Source organism: Pinus tabuliformis, chromosome 3_2 (assembly GCF_031772625.1).
Source record: "Pinus tabuliformis cultivar Carrire ecotype Pingquan chromosome 3_2, CPIR1, whole genome shotgun sequence".
Taxonomy (NCBI): Eukaryota; Viridiplantae; Streptophyta; class Pinopsida; order Pinales; family Pinaceae; genus Pinus; species Pinus tabuliformis.
The window spans coordinates 505,070,287-505,089,457 of record NC_142302.1 but is presented as its reverse complement, the minus strand read 5'-3'; the positions used below and the strand labels follow the sequence as shown (position 1 = coordinate 505,089,457).

General features: G+C 38.5%; 1 protein-coding gene across 1 annotated transcript; it reads right to left on the bottom strand.

Moving 5' to 3' along the window:
• Positions 1-14,042: 14,042 nt before the first annotated feature.
• LOC149181517 (putative pectate lyase 5) lies at positions 14,043-17,543 on the bottom strand. The gene is made up of 5 exons (XM_089418337.1): positions 17,331-17,543; positions 14,946-15,582; positions 14,747-14,850; positions 14,485-14,623; positions 14,043-14,392 (listed from the first exon to the last, which is right to left on the bottom strand). The coding sequence occupies exons 1-5, from the start codon at positions 17,537-17,539 to the stop codon at positions 14,171-14,173; spliced, it is 1,311 nt and encodes a 436-aa protein (XP_089274463.1). The 5' UTR covers positions 17,540-17,543; the 3' UTR covers positions 14,043-14,170.
• Positions 17,544-19,171: the final 1,628 nt, after the last annotated feature.

Here is a 19,171-nt window from a genome sequence, read left to right as displayed (position 1 = left end):
CAAATCCAAAGCAGGGGAAAGGTGCCCCTAAACCACAGAACAAAGGACAAAGCCAAGGCGGGACAGCCCAAGACAACCCACCGAAGCTGCAAGCAAAGAACAACGCCGCGAAGCCGAAAAAAGACACGGGAAAATGGTGTGAGTTCCATAAGAGCTCCACTCACAACACAAGTGAGTGTCGGGCCAAGCAGTCACTGGTGGCTGAGCTAAAGGTTTCAGAATCAGATGCATGTTCCGACTCTGAGTCAGAACCCGATAAGGGGAATGACAAAGGGAAGCAGATCATTGATGCAGATCCCAACGCCACTGTTGCTACCGCCAAGATCCAGAAAAATGAACCCGAAGATCCAGAGGAGGAGGAGCGTCTCTTCCATTCCCAGATGTGAGTAAAGGGCTCCCCGATACAGTTCATTGTTGATAGCGGGAGTCAAAAGAACCTCATTTCGGAAGAGGTCGTGAAGCGGTTGGGCTTACCGACCACAGCACATCCACAACCATACACCATTGGGTGGCTTCACCAAGGACGAGATCTTCGCGTGAGCCAGCAGTGTCACCTTCCATACAACATCAAGCCCTTCACGGATGAGGTATTGTGTGACATTGCTCCCCTTGAAGTTTGTGATGTATTATTAGGATAGCCATACTTGTGGAAGCGACATGATGTATATGAATCAAGGCCCCGTGCTGTTATTATTACATTGGGAAATAAGTTGTACAGGATACCAGAGGTAGCACCACCTACCGCCATCTCTTTGATTACTGCAAAACAATGCAGTAAGATCATTTCCAAAACCAGGAAATTTGTTTTCCTGATGATACGCCCTCAAGGAAAGAAGAAGATGGTGGCCGCGGCCTCCAGACGGGGTCCCTCTGCACGACAACTACAGATGGACAAGGTTGTGGAGGAGTACGAGGACATCTTCACCTCCCCTACAAGGGTTCCTCTGCACTGTCAGGTCAAGCACTCCATCAATCTGACCCCAGGTGCGCCGCTACCCAATGGACCAATTTATCGGCGCTCCATTCTAGAGAACAATGAAATCAAGAGGCAGATTCAAGAGCTCCTACAGAAAGGTCACATCCGTTCGAGTTCATCGCCTTGTGGGAGCCCGATCGTGTTGGTACAGAAGAAGGATGGGACGTGGAGACTCTGTATTGACTATCGGGCGCTGAACAAGATCACTGTTCGTAATAGGTACCCGATCCCGCGGATTGATGACCTCTTGGACCAACTAAAGGGGGTGAAATATTTCAGCAAGATCGATCTGAAGTCAGGATATCACCAGGTACCAATCGAACCCTCTGATGTGTGGAAGACTGCCTTGAAATCCAAGGAGGGCCTTTTCGAATGGTTGGTTATGCCTTTCGGATTGACGAATGCTCCTGCAACCTTCATGAGGCTAATGGATGACATATTGCGGCCATTCACCAACTCCTTTGTAGTAGTATACTTGGATGACATTCTGATCTTCAGCCAGAGTTGGGAAGAGCACCTCCACCACATCCAACAGGTTCTCCAAACACTGCGGCAACACAAGCTATGTGCCAATTTGGAGAAATGCACTTTTGGCATGACCCAGGTTCAGTATCTAGGATACATCATTGATGAACAGGGGGTGCACGTCGATCTAGCCAAGATCCAAGTCATTCGGGATTGGCCATCTCCAACCACTCTAACAGAGCTCCACAGCTTTCTAGGTCTTGCCAACTTCTACCGTAGGTTTGTGTTGGGGTTTTCTCATATTACTTGGCCCTTGAATCAAGTCACCAAGGGAGGGGCGAAAGCAAAATTCTTTTGGTCAGAATCTCAACATAAGGCATTCATGGAGTTGAACGATCGCCTCTGCACGGCACCAGTGCTCGCGTTACCAGATTTACAACAACCATTTGAGGTCGAGACAGATGCCTCTGACTATGCTATTGGGGCAGTCCTTACTCAACATGGACATCCAGTGGCATATCACAGTGAAACACTTTCTGACACCGTCCGGAAGTACCCCACTTATGATAAAGAGATGTATTCCATTGTACAGGTCTGCCGACAATGGAAGCATTACATTTTGGGGAAGGAAATGGTCATCCACACAGACCACCGACCCCTGCAGTTCATATGGACCCAAGGGAAATTGCAGAATGATCGCCATCAGAAGTGGTCTACATACCTGTAACAGTTCCACTTGAATATCAAGTATAAGAAGGGCAGCACCAATAATGTTGCAGATTGCCTCAGTCGACCACCGATCATGGCGTTAACCACTGTGCTCAACTCTTGTGGGCACGAGACTTCTGATTGGCCACTTCTCTACAAAAGCGACCCAGAATTCGGCCACACATACCAGACACTCTTGGAGGGTCGGCATGTTCCTGATTTTCACCTCCAGGATGCCCTGTTATGCCACCTGGGTCACCTTTGTGTTCCTTCAAGCGAGTGTGCCAAGATGATTTGGGAAGCACACTACAGTCGGGCTGCTGGGCATTTCGGGGTCGAGAAAACAGTGGCAGTACTGCAAAATTATTTCTATTGGCCAAATCTTCGACAGGATGTTGGGAAGTACATCAGATCATGTACTGCCTGTGCCATTGCCAAACCGACCATCAAGAAGCATGACCTCTATACCCTGTTGCCTACCCCTAGTCGACCTTGGGAATCCATCTCCATGGATTACATGTCAGGCCTTCCTTCCACTAAGCATGGAAATGACTGTGTTTTTGTGGTCGTCGACAGGTTCTCGAAGATGGCCATTATGGCAGCCTGCAAGAAGAATATCACAGCAGAAGCCACTGCTAAACTCTTCTTTGAACAAGTGTGGGTGCACTTTGGGATCCCACAGTCTATCATCTCAGATCGGGACAGTCGGTTTCTCAGCACATTTTGGTCCAGTCTCTGGTCAATGCTGGACACCAAACTCACAAAGTCCACAGCCTTCCATCCTCAAACTGATGGCCAGACAGAGGTTGTCAATAGGATGATTGTGCACATTCTGCGCATGTATAACTCAAAGCATCCATGCACATGGGATGAGAGCCTCCCCTATGTTCAGCACAGCTACAACTGAGCTCTTCATAGCTCCACTGACCATAGCCCTTTTCAGGTGGGTTTGGGATTCCAGCCACTATGCCCCATTGATGTGGCCATGCCACTTGCAGCTACTCACATAAATTCAGCTCATTTCCAGTCTGAAACAGATAAGGCCACCAGCTTCATTGAGTGCATCCAACATATTCGCCAGTAGGTCCATGACATTCTAGAGAAATCAAATGCCAAGTACAAGCAGCGACATGATCAACATCGGGTGCCACACAAGTTTCAGGTGGGCGACAATGTCTGGTTGCATTTGCAAAAGGAACGCCTTACTGGAGCCTATCGGAAACTGAGACCACTCCGATATGGTCCTTACACCATTGCTAAGGCTATGGGGGACAATGCATTTGAGCTCAGCATTCCCCCATTCCTTGGCTTGCACCCAGTGTTCAATGTGGACCGCCTTCGGCCATACTTTCCACCATTGCTAGACACATCCGACATTGCAGAACAACTCACACCCACAGAATTAAATCCAGATTGCATGGAACAAGCTGCAACTGATCGGATCATGGACACACAGATCAAGAACACTCGCCAACAGAATATCCAACTGTATCGAATTGTCAAATCAGGCCAACTCCTTCAGCAGGGCAAGTGGCTCACCAGGGAACAAGTTCAGCAAAAGTTTCCTCATCTCATGGAGGAACTCAACGCAATGGGGACCATTGCTTCCTAAGGGGGGAGGAATGATCCAAGTGGATATTGGTGGCCACCTGCCAAGTCCACCTGGACCCCCACCATTATTTCTCTCAACATTTTCAGTTTCCTTAATTGTAGCACAACTTACTATTTTTAGCAGTTTTTCGGGTCCTGAACTTCCAGAGCCGTTTTGAGGCCCTAAACGACGTTTTTTGGGAAATCTGGGGCAATGTGGGTCCATGGACCGATGTTGCCTCCCAAAGTGGCAGTGCTTGGATAGATCTTTCTAACGAGCTATTTTACGCGTCAAACGGAGATCGTATGCCAAAGTTACGACCCCGGGAAGTTGGTGTACCAATTTACCCAAACGAGGCCCACAGTTTGGCGTTTCATCTTCTAGGGTTAGGTTTTGGAATGTTAAGGGTTTTCCATTGTTTCTCAACAATAAATAGGCCTTCGAGCCTCATTGTAACACAGTTCAGAGGCATGTAGCCACCACATCTCTTCTCAGAGATAAGCTACCATCGCCCTAGCTGGTTTATTTCCATTTCTGGTTGTAAGAATATTTCAGTATTTTTCCATTAATGAAATGAAGTATTATTTCCGCTGCATCTTTGTGTATATGGTTATCTTTGTAATTTGTTGCGTTCCTGTTTAAATCCGGATCACCTGTGGACCAGGATGATTCGTTCTTTGTGGCAACTATGGACAGGATGATTCGTTCTCCTGTGGGTCAAGATGATTCATTCTCCATGGAGACTGTGGACAGGATGATTCGTTTTCCTGTGGGCTAGGACGATTTTTTCTCCATGGCATCTACTAATAGGATGATTCGTTCTCCTGTGGACAAGATGATTCGTTCTCTTGTCCAAGCATCCTACCCATGCAGTTTGGGACTCATGGGAAGTACCTCTCATCTGATCAATGAGCAGGGAAATGTGGATAGGGACCATAGTAGTACTATCGATGGACGCATCGTTGTATCTACCATACTCCCTATACTAGGATGACCTCCATTGATTTTGGATCAATGATACTGATCTGGGATCGGTGAGAGTGGTACACACTCTGAGACTGACTTTGGGTCAATGGAGGATGGTATGATACATCCTCGGTCATTTCTTCTTCTTCATAGTTCGAGAAAGAGCTGAGCAGAGCAAAGAAGAGCAGAGCGAAGCAGAACAAATAAGAGTAGGGGACAAGTTGTATAGGGCAGTGCATTTGATGGATGAATAGTAGCAACAATCAAATGGATTGTTGATGGAGTTCTCCCTAGTTGAGAGCGAGTGTTAAAATTGGAAACTGGGGCCAAAATCCATGTGGATCACCTTATTTGTGACTACTAATATTTTTCCTAGATTCCTCTCATCAAGAGGTGTAGGATTTATCTAAAGATCATCCAATTCCGATAAGTATTTATGGAGATATGAATTTATTTTTATTATGGAAAAATTATCAAAGTCGGCAAGTAACTTATGTAGGATCAGAAGCCCGACAGTCATGTTTATTCAACCTCAACATTTTTCATATAAATACAAGGAGCATTCTCCTCATTTGGACACTTCATCATCACACACATCTTTCTCTCTCTCCTGCGGAGAAAGAGTCTCTCCCTCTTTCTCACACATGTGGCTGAAAGGAAGACGTCCTAGGGTAAAGAGGATGCAGAAATAGGACAAAAAGTCATCTTTGACCAGCGTTGACTAGCATTGACCTTCCAAGAAGTGTGGATTGGATGTGGTTGCCTCTCCTAGGCAGGTTGCAATTTTTGGCACAAAAATCAACGTGATTTGACCTCAGATTTGACCGATATTGACTGCCCTAGTTTAGGGCTGTAGTCAACTTCAGAAATCTGCACTTTGACTGAATTTTTGGGGTTGTTCTAGGGTTTCTTCTTTAGGATGTTCAAGGGCAAGTTGAGTGGAAATTGACTAAGCATATTGGAGGTAAATTTCCACTCATTTGACTATGTTTGACTTTGTTGATCTAGGGTTTGCTATTGCTGATATAAAATTTCAGAAATCAGATTTTGTACTATTTCTCTCTACTGAACTATTGAAGATAAAAGAAGATTTGATCAAAGGGTTTCCCCATATTGGGGTTTGTCCCTGGCTAGCCGCCACATCTTGTGTCTCTTGTCTTGGCTTGTTTTATGTTGATCGTTTAATGTTCTATCTGCACTTTACTTTCTGCATAATTGCTAATCTGTAGATAATATTAAAGAAAATAAGTAAAATGCTCTAAGCATAGAACATACCATAATTTAACAATGATTCACATTATTATTTTCCCTCGTGCCTTATTTGACGATCCTCACTGCCTCACCTATTGTGAGCCCTATTCTGTCGACATCAACTCATTTATTTAAGAAGAATGGCCTAAAGGGCATTGTATCTTGGTTCTAGCTTCCATTCTTGTTCGACGCCTCGGATTAAGCAAAGGGACTAATCATTGCCCTTTGACTTGGTTGTTTCATGTTCGCGATTCATACACTTGATGGTCCATTGATGCAGCGGATTGTACCAGTGATTCCTGGGTGTGTGTGAGATGTTTTAGACCTCATGAGTGGTGGCCCTTCAGTTGGCCCCCCACATGCTCAAATGCCTCCATATAATGCTACAACCTCAAATGAAATTATGCATATTTGATGGTTTTGGTTCCTACCGATCATAGTGTGCATAGCATGCTCATCTCCTTTAGATGATCCATTCAGTTTTGCAGAGCCCTTCCCTTCTCAGGAAGGCTTCTTCGGTTGTCCTACCCTCCCTCCCACCCATAATTTTTAGGGAAGGGCCATTTTATCTAATGTACTCAAATATTATTGTATTCATTCATGGCTCATGTTTTTCCAGGTGCATTATGTATATGGAACATGTATTATTTTCTGGCTCAGTTATGCCAACGTGTCATGTACCATTCGACATGTACTTCATTGCTCAATTTTATGTTTCTGGGCGCATTATTATTTTTGTACTAAGTCATCTCAGCAGGTATAGGTATGCCTCCCCCGCCTCACTGAGATCCAGTGCCACAACATAAAAGGAGACTTTTATTGGTCTCGCCCCCTCTGTCCCTATCCTCTTTCACTTCAACACTATTGGTCTCTCTCTCTCTCTCTCTCTCTGACTCCACTTTGTTGTCTAGTGATTGTGTCTTTACAACGTATTTCGGTCATACGTTTTTTATCCTAACACTCGTACATTGGGGGGCAATCTGTTATCACCAAAAAATTGATCATCTAGCCTAATTTACTAGATGGATCAAAGTACACCATGTAAGGCCAATTTTACCATAGTAAAAATGCTTTTACTATGAGAAATTACTTAATAAACCACATTTGTTAAAGTAATTTATAATTAAAACCATGAAAAATAATTAAATAAATCACTATTTATTTAATTATCTTCCAGGAATAATTAATTAAACCATTGTTTAATTAATATTCCTTGTCATGTTTGAACCAGTTATGAAAAATCAATAGATAAATTATTAATTCTCTTATTTTTCTCTAGGACTAATTAATTATTATTCCTTGTCAAGTTTGACTAAATCCCTTAGGAATAATTAAATAAACCATTATTTGCTTATTATTCCTTACCCATATTTCTTGAGATGATAAATAAATCATTTATTTATTTATTATTTCTAAATAAAAGTTTAAATACTTTTTCCCTCCTAACCAAATATAATAAAATATTTCAAGTGGTTATTTTGAGAATGGGGTTAATAATATTTTATTATTGCTCATTATTTGAGGATAACCTAATATTTTGTTATAAATAGAAGGGTTTTCCATTCATTATTCACTTTTGATTATTTTCATTGTTGCACTCACTATTGTAACTCTGATTATTATCGCTCTCGCACACCATTTTTTCCACTTGAGTTCCCATTGAGCTCAAACACTCTATTTGTTGGGTTTACACGTTATAGAGGAGAGAGACTCTACACAAGCTGAAGACGTTTGAGGATAGCCAATAACCCATCCCATAGAGGGGGACTAACATTTATTTGTTCCCTTCACAGGTGTTATAATAAAATCTATTCTTTGTATATCTAGTTTCCATTGGATTATTGGAGTTATTATTACTGTTTCATTTTGTTGTTTAACTATGATTGTGGCATAGATCAGGACTTTGGTAGGTTTTTATTCTATCAGTTGCTGCAGATCTACAATATTTAGCAGCAATTTATATTGTTCAAACTATTTTTCATCCACAGTCTTAAGTGTTTCATGTTCATACACCTTCGAGGAGAAAACACTATAACACTACATATCAGTAGAAAATTGCAAGAAAATTTGGTGACCATCCATTTCCCTAAGCCCAGTTGCAACAAGCACTTGAGGGCCTCAATAGTGTCAATTGATTCTTCTGAAACAAACCCTTAAGGAATGGTGTTTGGCATTAGCGGAAGCAGAGATTCCAAGTTCCTAGATGTTTTATTTCCCTTTCAAAGATTGCTTGACACTTTTGTTAAAGGATGTGGCTGAGGAAGGAAGCTTAAGGGGGGTAGCTATTTTTGGTATTAAAAGCTCAGAATGCCCTAAATGAAAAATGTTACTATGTGCTCAATATTGTGTCCCATGGCATACAGGTTTGGATTGCACTGACTTGGAGAAATTGTCGCCTTGCGAGAAGGAAAAGATGATTTGATGTTATTTAGGCTCACCAAAGAGAAAGAATGGTAACAGCGTGAGAAATGTGGACAAGTTGTTGAAAGAATGGATGGATGTTGTCACATGACTTGCAAGTCGGTAAACTGGTAAAATGCATACTTGTTTAACAAATGTAATTTCCTTTAAGTTGGGATTTTGTGACTTGTTTTTGATAAATATAGTTGTTTCCAATCGAAAAAATGGCGTTCCTTTGCATCCCTTACCATAATTGTTGTATTGTTCCAGTTTGAAAAAGAGACCATTAACCTTAGCAGTAGGATTTAGTCTCTTTGATGTTTGTACATGGATAAATTATTATTTCAATTGAAGATTGAAGCTAATTACTAGTGGGCAATGGCTTAGCAGAGTTTTTTTTTGAATTATGTCTAGCTTAGGCAAATTTAGTGTTTTGACAACCACTAATTTTCCTTCTCTTTTCCAGGGATTAAGTGAATCTTTCATTTCAATTTGTTGTTCATTGCAAGCAAGAAATATATGGGGTGTTTTTTATGTATTTAAAGCACAATGAGAGTTGAAACATGTTGTGGTTGTGTTGTTTCGAATTTGGTTATGAGTTTTGTTATAAATGTGGATCATAATGGAAGAATGCTAGAGTGCCCTGCAAATGCTCTGGGTGGGAGGAATGATAAAGGGAGTTGAAACTTCCCTAAATTTGGGATCTAGGAGGATGCCATCTTTTGAAAAATATATATTGGTTATAAAAATAAGTATCATTTATGAAATTCCATTGTGAGTTCCCTTTTTGATAATTTTTGTAATATAGCTCTGATTCTCTTATACCAAAGAATTGTATATTTTCAGGTTGTATCGATGTTGAACAATTAATGTGCATTCATTTTTTAATATGTACTATAATGTTGTATCCAAGTATGTTTGCAATTTGATCTTATACTAGTACTTCTTCTTCATGAATATTTTGTTTTGTTTCATAGCACAGGCCATGAAGATTTCATTTTAGAGCTGATATACTAAGCTAAAAACAAAATTCAATGGAATGAGTTCAAATCCACACTTGTTTTGGATCTTTGGTTGTCATAGATGATTAGGTACAATGTGAGTAACAATATTTTGAAATACAACAATCCCAAGAACAACGTTCCTTCATAATATTAAAAATGTAATTCTTGGATAGATAGAAAATTACATTAACTTTCTACCTCCATCCGTCTTCTTCAGCCCGTTCTTAAAATTTCTTGGAATTGAGAGTGGAACAAAATGAAGATTCTCTATTAATTTCCATCTATATTATTATTAAGGAATCTATGGATCTCTTCAAAGATAATTAGTACAATCTATGGAGTAATTTTATGAAGCACAAGGAGCCCAAGAACAATTATCCTCATAATATAAGGAATGTAAGTCTTGGAGGTATAGAAAATTGAACCCTCTTATGTATTTTAGCTCAATAATGGAAATTCCAAACATGAACACACAGTTAAACATTGAGATGTGTTAGTTATTATGGTCATATTGAGTTAACTCGCTGTCCAAGCCTAATCATTGGTACTTGCCAAAAATAAGTGATATCTACTACATAACTTGAATAAATATTACTAGAAGCGAACAATAAGGAAATCGAATCAGGGGTGAAGAGGATTTCAAGTTCATTTATCTAAGTGCATGTGAAGAGCGTGTTTGGGCCAGTGAGGTAGTCACGTCTAAACCGAAGAGATAGTGAGTGGTCTTATGAGAGATCGCCACAGAATCATTAGCGGAACTAAAAATGAGGATCTGGGTTGTTCATCAGTACATCTTACAATATCCGAACTCGATAATGTTCTATTGATAGCAATGAAATGAGCCAAGTGAAAAACACAAATGAAACTAGGCATAAGCATTGTACTATACAATATTTTGACTATTGGCGTTGTGTTGACAAATGTGCTACACACAAAATATTCAAGAAAATAAAATGACGAGGCATGCAATTGGATTGAAAATTATAGAGATACTTTTTTAGTTAGTTAAATTCACATAAAAAAATTAATAAAAACAATTTTTTTTTATAACTAAATACAATTCATAAGCGTAAACTTTATATTTATGCCTTTCCTTTGCAGGATTTGGGTGAGAAAACACTGTTCACCCTGGCCAATTGAAAGCGCCTAATTTCATCTCTCCCTCTACTTAAAAACTGACATTTATCTCAAGCACTCGGAGTTGAAATTCTACCATATCTAGTACTTCGCTGCAGTTACCCAAGTTGATGATATGCTTCGTCACCTACACATGCTCGAGAGAATTTCGACACTCAGGGCAGAGGCTCGAAGTGCAGAATTCAACTTCCAAGCTTGCCCTTAGAAACATGTCACTCTGAATGGGATGTAATTGACTTTGAAGCAGGTGTGGTGGTGTAGTAGTGTCAAGGATGCACCAAGATCGAACACTGAAACTGATTTTTGAAACAGGAAGGGTTATACAAGGCCTACCTAAGAAGTGCATTCCAAATAAAACCCAAATTAGTTTAAGGATGTCTATAACCTTACTTTGTTGTCAGCCACTCTTAATCTTTCTTATAATAGCCTTTCAAGCCCAATTCTTCGAACTCTCGGTAAGTTTCCTCTAACTGTTTTCACTATATTTTCTTGTATGAAGAATTTTGTTTACATATGTGAGAATCATTGGTTGAAATTATATGTGTATTTTGTGATGCATATTTCCTATCAAAATTGTCTTATGAATCTGTGCATAGTTGCGTGATTGTCATTTTATCTGCCTTATAGATTGCATATCATAGGAAGGTTCCAAGCTATGTTTGAAAATTGAAAGGGTGCCATGGACAATGCTCCTCTCAGAAGCACAAAAAATATAATTGGCTCTCTGTGTTAAAAAGTGTGGGAAAATTGCATTGAAGAGATGAAATCGAGCACCCGAGTTGTGAATTCGGTGTGAATTGATTCCAGTTAGAATTCTCATTTGAATTAGAATTTTGTCCTTCAATAAATCATTTAGCTCTTGGTCAAATTATTGTGGATGTTATTTTTAGTATGGTGGTGCAGATATGAAATTCAAACTTTGTTGAACTTCAAAAGAGGCGTGAACAAGATGATTTGGGATTCAATTCCTTAATAATTGTGTCTTGGAAATCGAGATTGAATGTAAACTTGCCCAACTACTCACAAACACCCTACATATGATAAATTATGAGACTTGGGGTTTTATTGTTATAGTTTGAATTGAATCTGCGTTAAGTTGAATTAGGCAAACTTGACCCTGAAATCTCTTAACATAGCATGGATCTTCGCTCCAGCGTATGGTAGACCCTTAGTGTAGCATGGGAAATTTCATTGGACATAAATACATTAAGCATGGAAATTAGGGGAGACGTCATTTAATAAGAAAATGAAATTTGTATGCAAAAAGGAGTTTATCAAATAAATAGGTTGAGTGTTTATTTCCTAAGAAAGAAAGTGGTATTATTTTATGTTGAATTGAAATGTAAGTAGATGATCTTATGGAAGAGGAGATGCTTAGTGGAAGGAGTGAGAATGAGTGGTGAGATAGTGAGTGCTTCACATAAATTATATTATATTTTATTGGGTGAGTTCTTTTTATCAAGATGATCATGAAGTGTTGTGAATCGTTAAGGAATGAATTGAAATGTGAATGTGAATTCACATAGGTTAATGGTGTAGAGAATGGGTAGTTGGTGCCAAGTTCATTTTGGTTACATCACACCCATTATCAAGAATTGTAGATCCATCACTCCATGCCAAGATAAGTACTTGATGTATTTTTATATTTTATATTGCTCTTGCATGTGTAGAAGCAAATTCTGATTTGTGACCCAGGATGAAGAATATATTTGATTCTCTTGACGCAACTGAGCTGCATCACAAAATTGAGAAGGCTACCAAGCTATACAACTTGCTCATATTTTATGGGAGATATTGCTCCCAACTTTTGACTCATTATTATGTTGAGAGTCATATTTAAGTGTAGAATCCATGACATGCTTGACCTTCTCTCCATTTGCTCTATTCCCTGTATCTATAGGAAGCAATTTTTTGTTAACTGTGGAGACCATTCAATGTTAAAGTGAGGGTGAAGTTTAGTAGAGTAGTATTTATTTATAATGCAATTTTCAACTATTGTAGAGTAGCAATGTGCAAATTTTTACTTTAATACATATGTTTTATAATCTCATTTCATTTTGTATTAAAATTAGAGTACACATTTTTCTTACTATTACTAACACGATGGAACTACATATCTCAAATATATTTTGTATTAGAAACCTGAGATTTCTTCCATGAACTCTAATGACACTAATTGACAATGATTGGAAAATTTGTAAGCTTGGATTTTGTACTGTGGTGGAAGGAATGCCGAGGTAAAGTAACAAGGACAGGTTGATGCTCTCATTTGTATATTCTTTTTCTTAGTGAATTGATAGCAACTTTATGCCTCTGTATTGACAATTTTTTATGGAAATTGCAAAGTATGTCCTTATAATGACATTATCTTGATATGGGAATTTGTTGCCACTATACTCTCCTACACCTCTGAATCTCGTAGCTTGTACACAAATTAGTCTTTATTATTATTCACTCATTCTAGAGATGTTTTAAAATCAATTTCTAGATGTTCCAAGTGCTCACTTTGAATGCAACCTACTGATAATAAAATAGTGCCAAATCTTGTATATGAATTTTTGGATTACTGAGCAGTTAGTTGGATGATTGGCCAACTTGATATTATGTAGAACTTTAATCAAGGTAATTGCTTACAAACACCTGAACTATGTGCAATCTAGTTTTTTTTGTCTTTTCATTACTCTGTAAATATTAATGTGACTTCCCCCCGTACCCCTCCTCGCCCCCACCCATATATATAGTCATGGTATGCAATGTCCAATAAAAATATCATTGGTTGCTCAAAGAGTATTACTTTTATGAGCTTCTTATTTTAACCTATGAAATGACTTTATACAATGAGCATTGCTTGGTAACTTGTCTTTATGCAATGAAAAAAGATACCGACATTTCAAAGGAGCTTCACATAGTAGCCAAATTTGTCTAGAAATGCTTGTGAGCCTAGTGTGATATTCAAATGAGCATCTCTTTCTCAAGTTTCTTTTTTTTTTCAATTTTCTCAAATGTCATATAGTAAAGTGTAGAATGTGGAAAGAGTGGGAAGGGGAAAGATTTACTATGCCATTGTTCTAGAACATTTATGTTAATGTAAATTTTTTTCTTAAATTTAATATCTCTTGCTACAATAGAAATTCAAATTCAAAATTCAAATTCAAATTTTGATTATATTTAATTGTCCATATATTTGACTTTATTATTTCCTTCCAAATATCTCTACTCCAATTAACATTCCTTACACCTCTCCTCGTATTAACATTCCTCGCACCTTGGATAATTAACTCTATCCCATATTCAAATCCAAAACGAAAATAACATAAATACAGTTCATGCTAAACTGAAAAACCATATACGGAAATATTTCATGCTAACGAGAAGACCAAATACGGAAATTCTTGTGCGTACGGCTTGATTAAAATAAAACAAGCAAACTTGTTTGCTTCTCACCACAAATTGTTAACGCAAACGACAATTCTACAAGGCGTCTTCACTTGCCCGTTAGCCTCCATGAAGAGGAGAAGAGGGGCCCATTCATGGACGCCCAGGCTGGAAGGTAGATGAGCTTCGTCACATTAATTGACCTCAGTACTGCTGTTATAACACAAAGAAGGAAAGTAGAGCTAATTCAGAGAGGCAGGGAAATTTAAGGTGGCCGTCTGCATTGTGTTGTTGGAATCAGCATGCAGAGCCTTTCTTGCATGTCAGAACGCCGGCGTTCCCTGTGAGGGAGGCGACGAGAGACGAAGGCCTCCCTGAGAGACTGGAAGCCTTCATATAGCTGGACGATGCACCCGCGCCCGACGGAACAAAGAACGCCCCGTTCAACATCAAGTCTCCCTCTGACCTCCAATTCCACTGCCTCCATACACTCTCCGATGTGTACTCGCGCTTCGTCACCTGTTCATTCATTTATATTCACCAACTACATCTACTTACTATGTTAATGTTGACATTAATGAATTGAACAGAATTGAGGAAGCAACGCTTACCTCCTTGGAAGAGTGAGAGTCGGGTGCGAGGAATCGATTGCCTTGGCTGTTGATTGTTGGGTTCGCACTTCCACCGATGGCGTACATTTCCCACTGCGTGTAATCGTTGTTCACCACATGAAAATAGCCGTGTCGGCATCTGCTTTTCAGCATCAGTGCATTAAACTTCTTTTGCAGATAAACTTCTAACCTCTATTGTTTATGAGATTGTCCATACATTAAACACAAATGGAAAACGTGAATTCAGATCGTTTTGGGATACCTGGGCATGCGTTGCACGAGTCCTTCTCCGAAATGGTTGAAAGCAACTGTTACTTGCATGTTAACGTCCTGAGTATAATCGTCGTTGTGGCCCAAAAGCATGACCTGCAACAATTAATATAGCAAATAGATTAACTGGACGAACATTGATAGAAAAGTTTGAACCTTTATTATTTCAAAGCTGAAATTCAGATTCAAACCTTATCATGGTGGGTCATAAAGTTGTTTGAAATAGTAATTGCAGTCGACCCCCTGATGGCATCGATGAGCCCATCGGTGCAGCTTGACAAGGAGCAATGGTCTACCCAGATATTGCTTGCCCCAAAGATGGAAACTCCATCTCCATCGCTGATCGTTCTCCACCCGTAATGTGTCGGGGAATCCCTCACCATGGCATTTCCCGCAGGCTTGCAGTCATGGATGTGAATCCCGTGAATGATAATGTGACTCACATACTGTACCGTAATGCAAGGGCCGTTTGCAATGTGGACATTGGCGCCTCTGCCGTCGATTGTCTTGTAACTGTTCATGATAAGCTCCTCTTTGAGCTGGATGACCATGTCTCTCTGAAAGGTGATCCACAGAGGCTCCGTTTGAATAACGGCATGGCGCAGCGTGCCGGGCCGGGGATTGACCGCATCGTAGTCGTTGGGATCAGTGACCACATAGAATCTGCCATTCTGCCCTCCAATGGCGTTCCTCCCGAACCCAATGGCGCAGTCTGCAAGCCTCTTTCGATTGTTTTCCCAATCTGGATCGCAGCGCCAGCAGTCGTCAATGGGGTTCCCCGTTCCGCAAGACAGATAACTTAGCTCCCTTTTCGAACTGGTAATGTTCCTGCAATACATGCCATAAATAAAGTGTTAATGCTCCTGCCCTTATGTAACACATTATGCACGGACGTCCTTATTTCCATTGTGGAAAAACCCGACGGACAGAAATCCTAGAACATTCTGGAACCCGCCTGACCTGCATTCCAGCCCGCCACCAATGAAATTCGGGTAATATTTTAAGAGAATCTGGCAAATTTTTTTGGAAATTTGGTGAAGTTTCAAAATTTTGGATAGAAATTCTTAATACTAATAATACCATTTCCACCTTAAAAAAATATCCAAACACTATCACAATCAAATTTATTCAAAAAAATTCTAACCAAATTCCTACCCTAAATTAACCATCCACACAAATTTATTGCCTCATTAAACAATGCTTCTACAATGTTCTCTGCATCGCAATATATAATGGCCTCGACTGAGGCAAGGTTCTATATTGCAGCGCGGGCGTGGATATACAATTGCCTCAAAAGAAACCGGCGCCGTGCAGTCAGATGTAAAAGATTTTGAATTTGATCCTATCAGCGCTCTATACATTGGCATAAATTTGATCCCTATCAGGGCTCTATATATCGGCGTTGTCTAAGCGTTATATATCAGCGTAAATTTAATCCCGCTCTATAAATTGGCGTAAATTTGATCCCTATCAGGGTTTTCTGATATGGCTTTGTCTAAGCGCTATATATCGACTTAAATTTGATCCCTATCAGCATTCTATATATCTACTTTGTCTATTTTAAAAATGGAATAAGTGAAGCAGAGATGTTATTTTTTTCAATATTATCAATAATTAAATAAATTATATAAGAAACATCAATAATAAATGATTGAATAAATTATATAAGAAACATGATCGAATGTAATTCAATTAAATTGGATTAAATTTTAGTTGACTATGACATGTAAATGGACAATAATGACAAGCACGTAATTGGAAATTGGAATTAGATTTTCCAACACTATTCTTTAATTACAATCACAAAAATTTAAACTAAAATGTCACTATGCTAGATGAAAAAGATAAAATCCTCTTTGATACTATGCTAAAAAATGGAAAACTTGGAATAGAGATACTACTCTTATTCATATTATCAATAATAAAAAACATCAATAATAAATGACTGAATTGGAACTCAACTAAACTGGACTAAACTCTAAGTCATTGTAGCACTTAGATGGACAATTGTAACCCCTAGCAAGTAGTTGGAATTAACTCTCTATATATAGACATAAATTTGATCCCAATCAACCATGTATATATCAACGTTGTCTAAATATAGACTTGAATTTGATCCATAAACGCTATATATCAGCAGCGTTACACTTTTAAATTTCTCACCATCTATATATCAACGTTGTCTAAATATAGACTTGAATTTGATCCATAAACGCTATATATCAACGTTGTCTAAATATAGACTTGAATTTGATCCATAAACGCTATATATCAGCAGCGTTACACTTTTAAATTTCTCACCAAAATATTTTAAGTCATATATTGATTTGTGTTATCTAAAATAAATATATTATCACCTTAAAAAAGATTTAGAAACTTGAATTTGCCTAATAATTCTAAGCAAATTAAACAGAAAATTAGCCGGAAAAACTTGTAACAAAACAAATAGACTACGGCCTTATCACTTGAAAATTCAATGAAATCTTTATTACAAACGATGATGAATCTGATTAACACATAGCTTAGCCATTACAAGCCAACTCCCACTATTAGAATAATTGTATTACAGAAATTACCTTTCGACCATTTCAACTACTCGATCAGGCTCTTCCACGTACTTCGTTGCATGTTGTTGTCCACGTTTAGTCCCAGCTACCACCACCGGCCGTCCAGGAACAGTGCCCGTCAATTTTTTGAAAATTCTAAAGCTATTGCCCGCCTCGGATCCAATACAGAAAATCCATAGCAAAACAAACAATGCGAGTGCACTTCGATAGCCAGGCATTTTGGTTACAGAAGGGGTTGAACCGTTCAACGCTCTAATTAGTCCACACACTGCAGCAAGTACGATATCAAACTATGATCATATACATATAAATCATCAATAATACGGGATCTCTACTCAGTTTATTCTGCGAACAAGATCATAGATGAAATGCTGCTGGGCTAATTCCTACAATCTGTAACAGCAGAAGGAATCTCGACTGTCAGTCGACTGCAAATGGAATGACCAAATATGAGCTGAACTCAGGGCGGGTGCACTAATCTGCATGAACACTTCGCCCCTTTATATAACAAATAACGAGTTCCTAAGAAGGAATAGACTCATCAGAAATAGGAATTAGTCTTGATACCTAGTCAACTAAATTGGCCATCCAACAGTTGTCACCATGTGAATGACACAACTGTACCTAGAAAACGGTCATGTATCTCTTCTACGAATGACATGCCCCAAAATCACGGCAGTTCAAAACACCAACATTGATAAGGGAAAATTATTGACTCCAAGAAGGCCAAATTCTTAATTCCACCACTCTGGCATAGTTTTAGGGGTTGTATTATTCATATGAATGACTCAAGTGCAAATTAGGATTTCTCTTTTGGTAAAAAAAATTCTACAACAACCAACAATACAGAGTATTATCATTGGCCTTGCCCACCATCCAAATCGTTCCTAAAGACTGCACATTATATATGTGTGCCTCACATGCAACCCCAAAATAAACGGGGTTGTTCCCGTGTTTTAAGGTATTTATTTACGACGACTTTTGAGCCGAGAGCGGCTATTCACATGAAATTTGTTGACATGCTCCTCACAGATTTATCTTTTATCAAATTATTCGGAGCAAATGGGAATCCACTCAACTGTCCAACTCCGTGAACATTCTGAAGGGTTAAAGTCTCCGGCCGACCCGTTATCAGAGGCGCCTTTTATCAACTCAGTGACATAACATGTATCAAATTTCATTCCATCCCATATAAATCATTTCAAATTTGTTGTTATTGACCTAATAATAATGTGCATTTCTTTTTAGAGAATCTAATAAAAAATAATCTCTTATTATTATTACTTCACTTACTTTAGCTTTTATTAGTTTATTATTTAAGTTTTATTCGTTTACTTTAGTTTTTTATTATACTCGTTTATTTTAGGTTTTTATTTTGTTTCATGAGGTTTTATTTTAGGTTTTATTAGTTTATTACTTTAGAGTTTTATTTTGTTTCAGTAGGTTTTACTAGATTATTTTAGGTTTTATTACTTTTGTTTTATTATTTTAAGTTTTATTGGTTTATTATTTATAATATTTAGGTTTTAGAATTTATTCTATTAATTAAATTTATTACTTTAAATAATTAAGTTTTAGATTTTATTATTCAGGTTGGCTTACATTAGTTTTTATTATTTTAAAATTAATAATATTAGATTTTATGTGGTTGGGTTACGTTTTATAATAATAATATTAACATAATTATATTAATAAATGTGGTTTTTAAAAAGTGGAAAATAATGCCTATCAAGATATATAAATCACATTTATTAATATAATTGCACTAATTTTTAATTATCTATATCTAATAGCCTATGGAACTTTGGATTGACGGTGAATGGGTGCACTGTTAAGGCACTCCTTGCCAT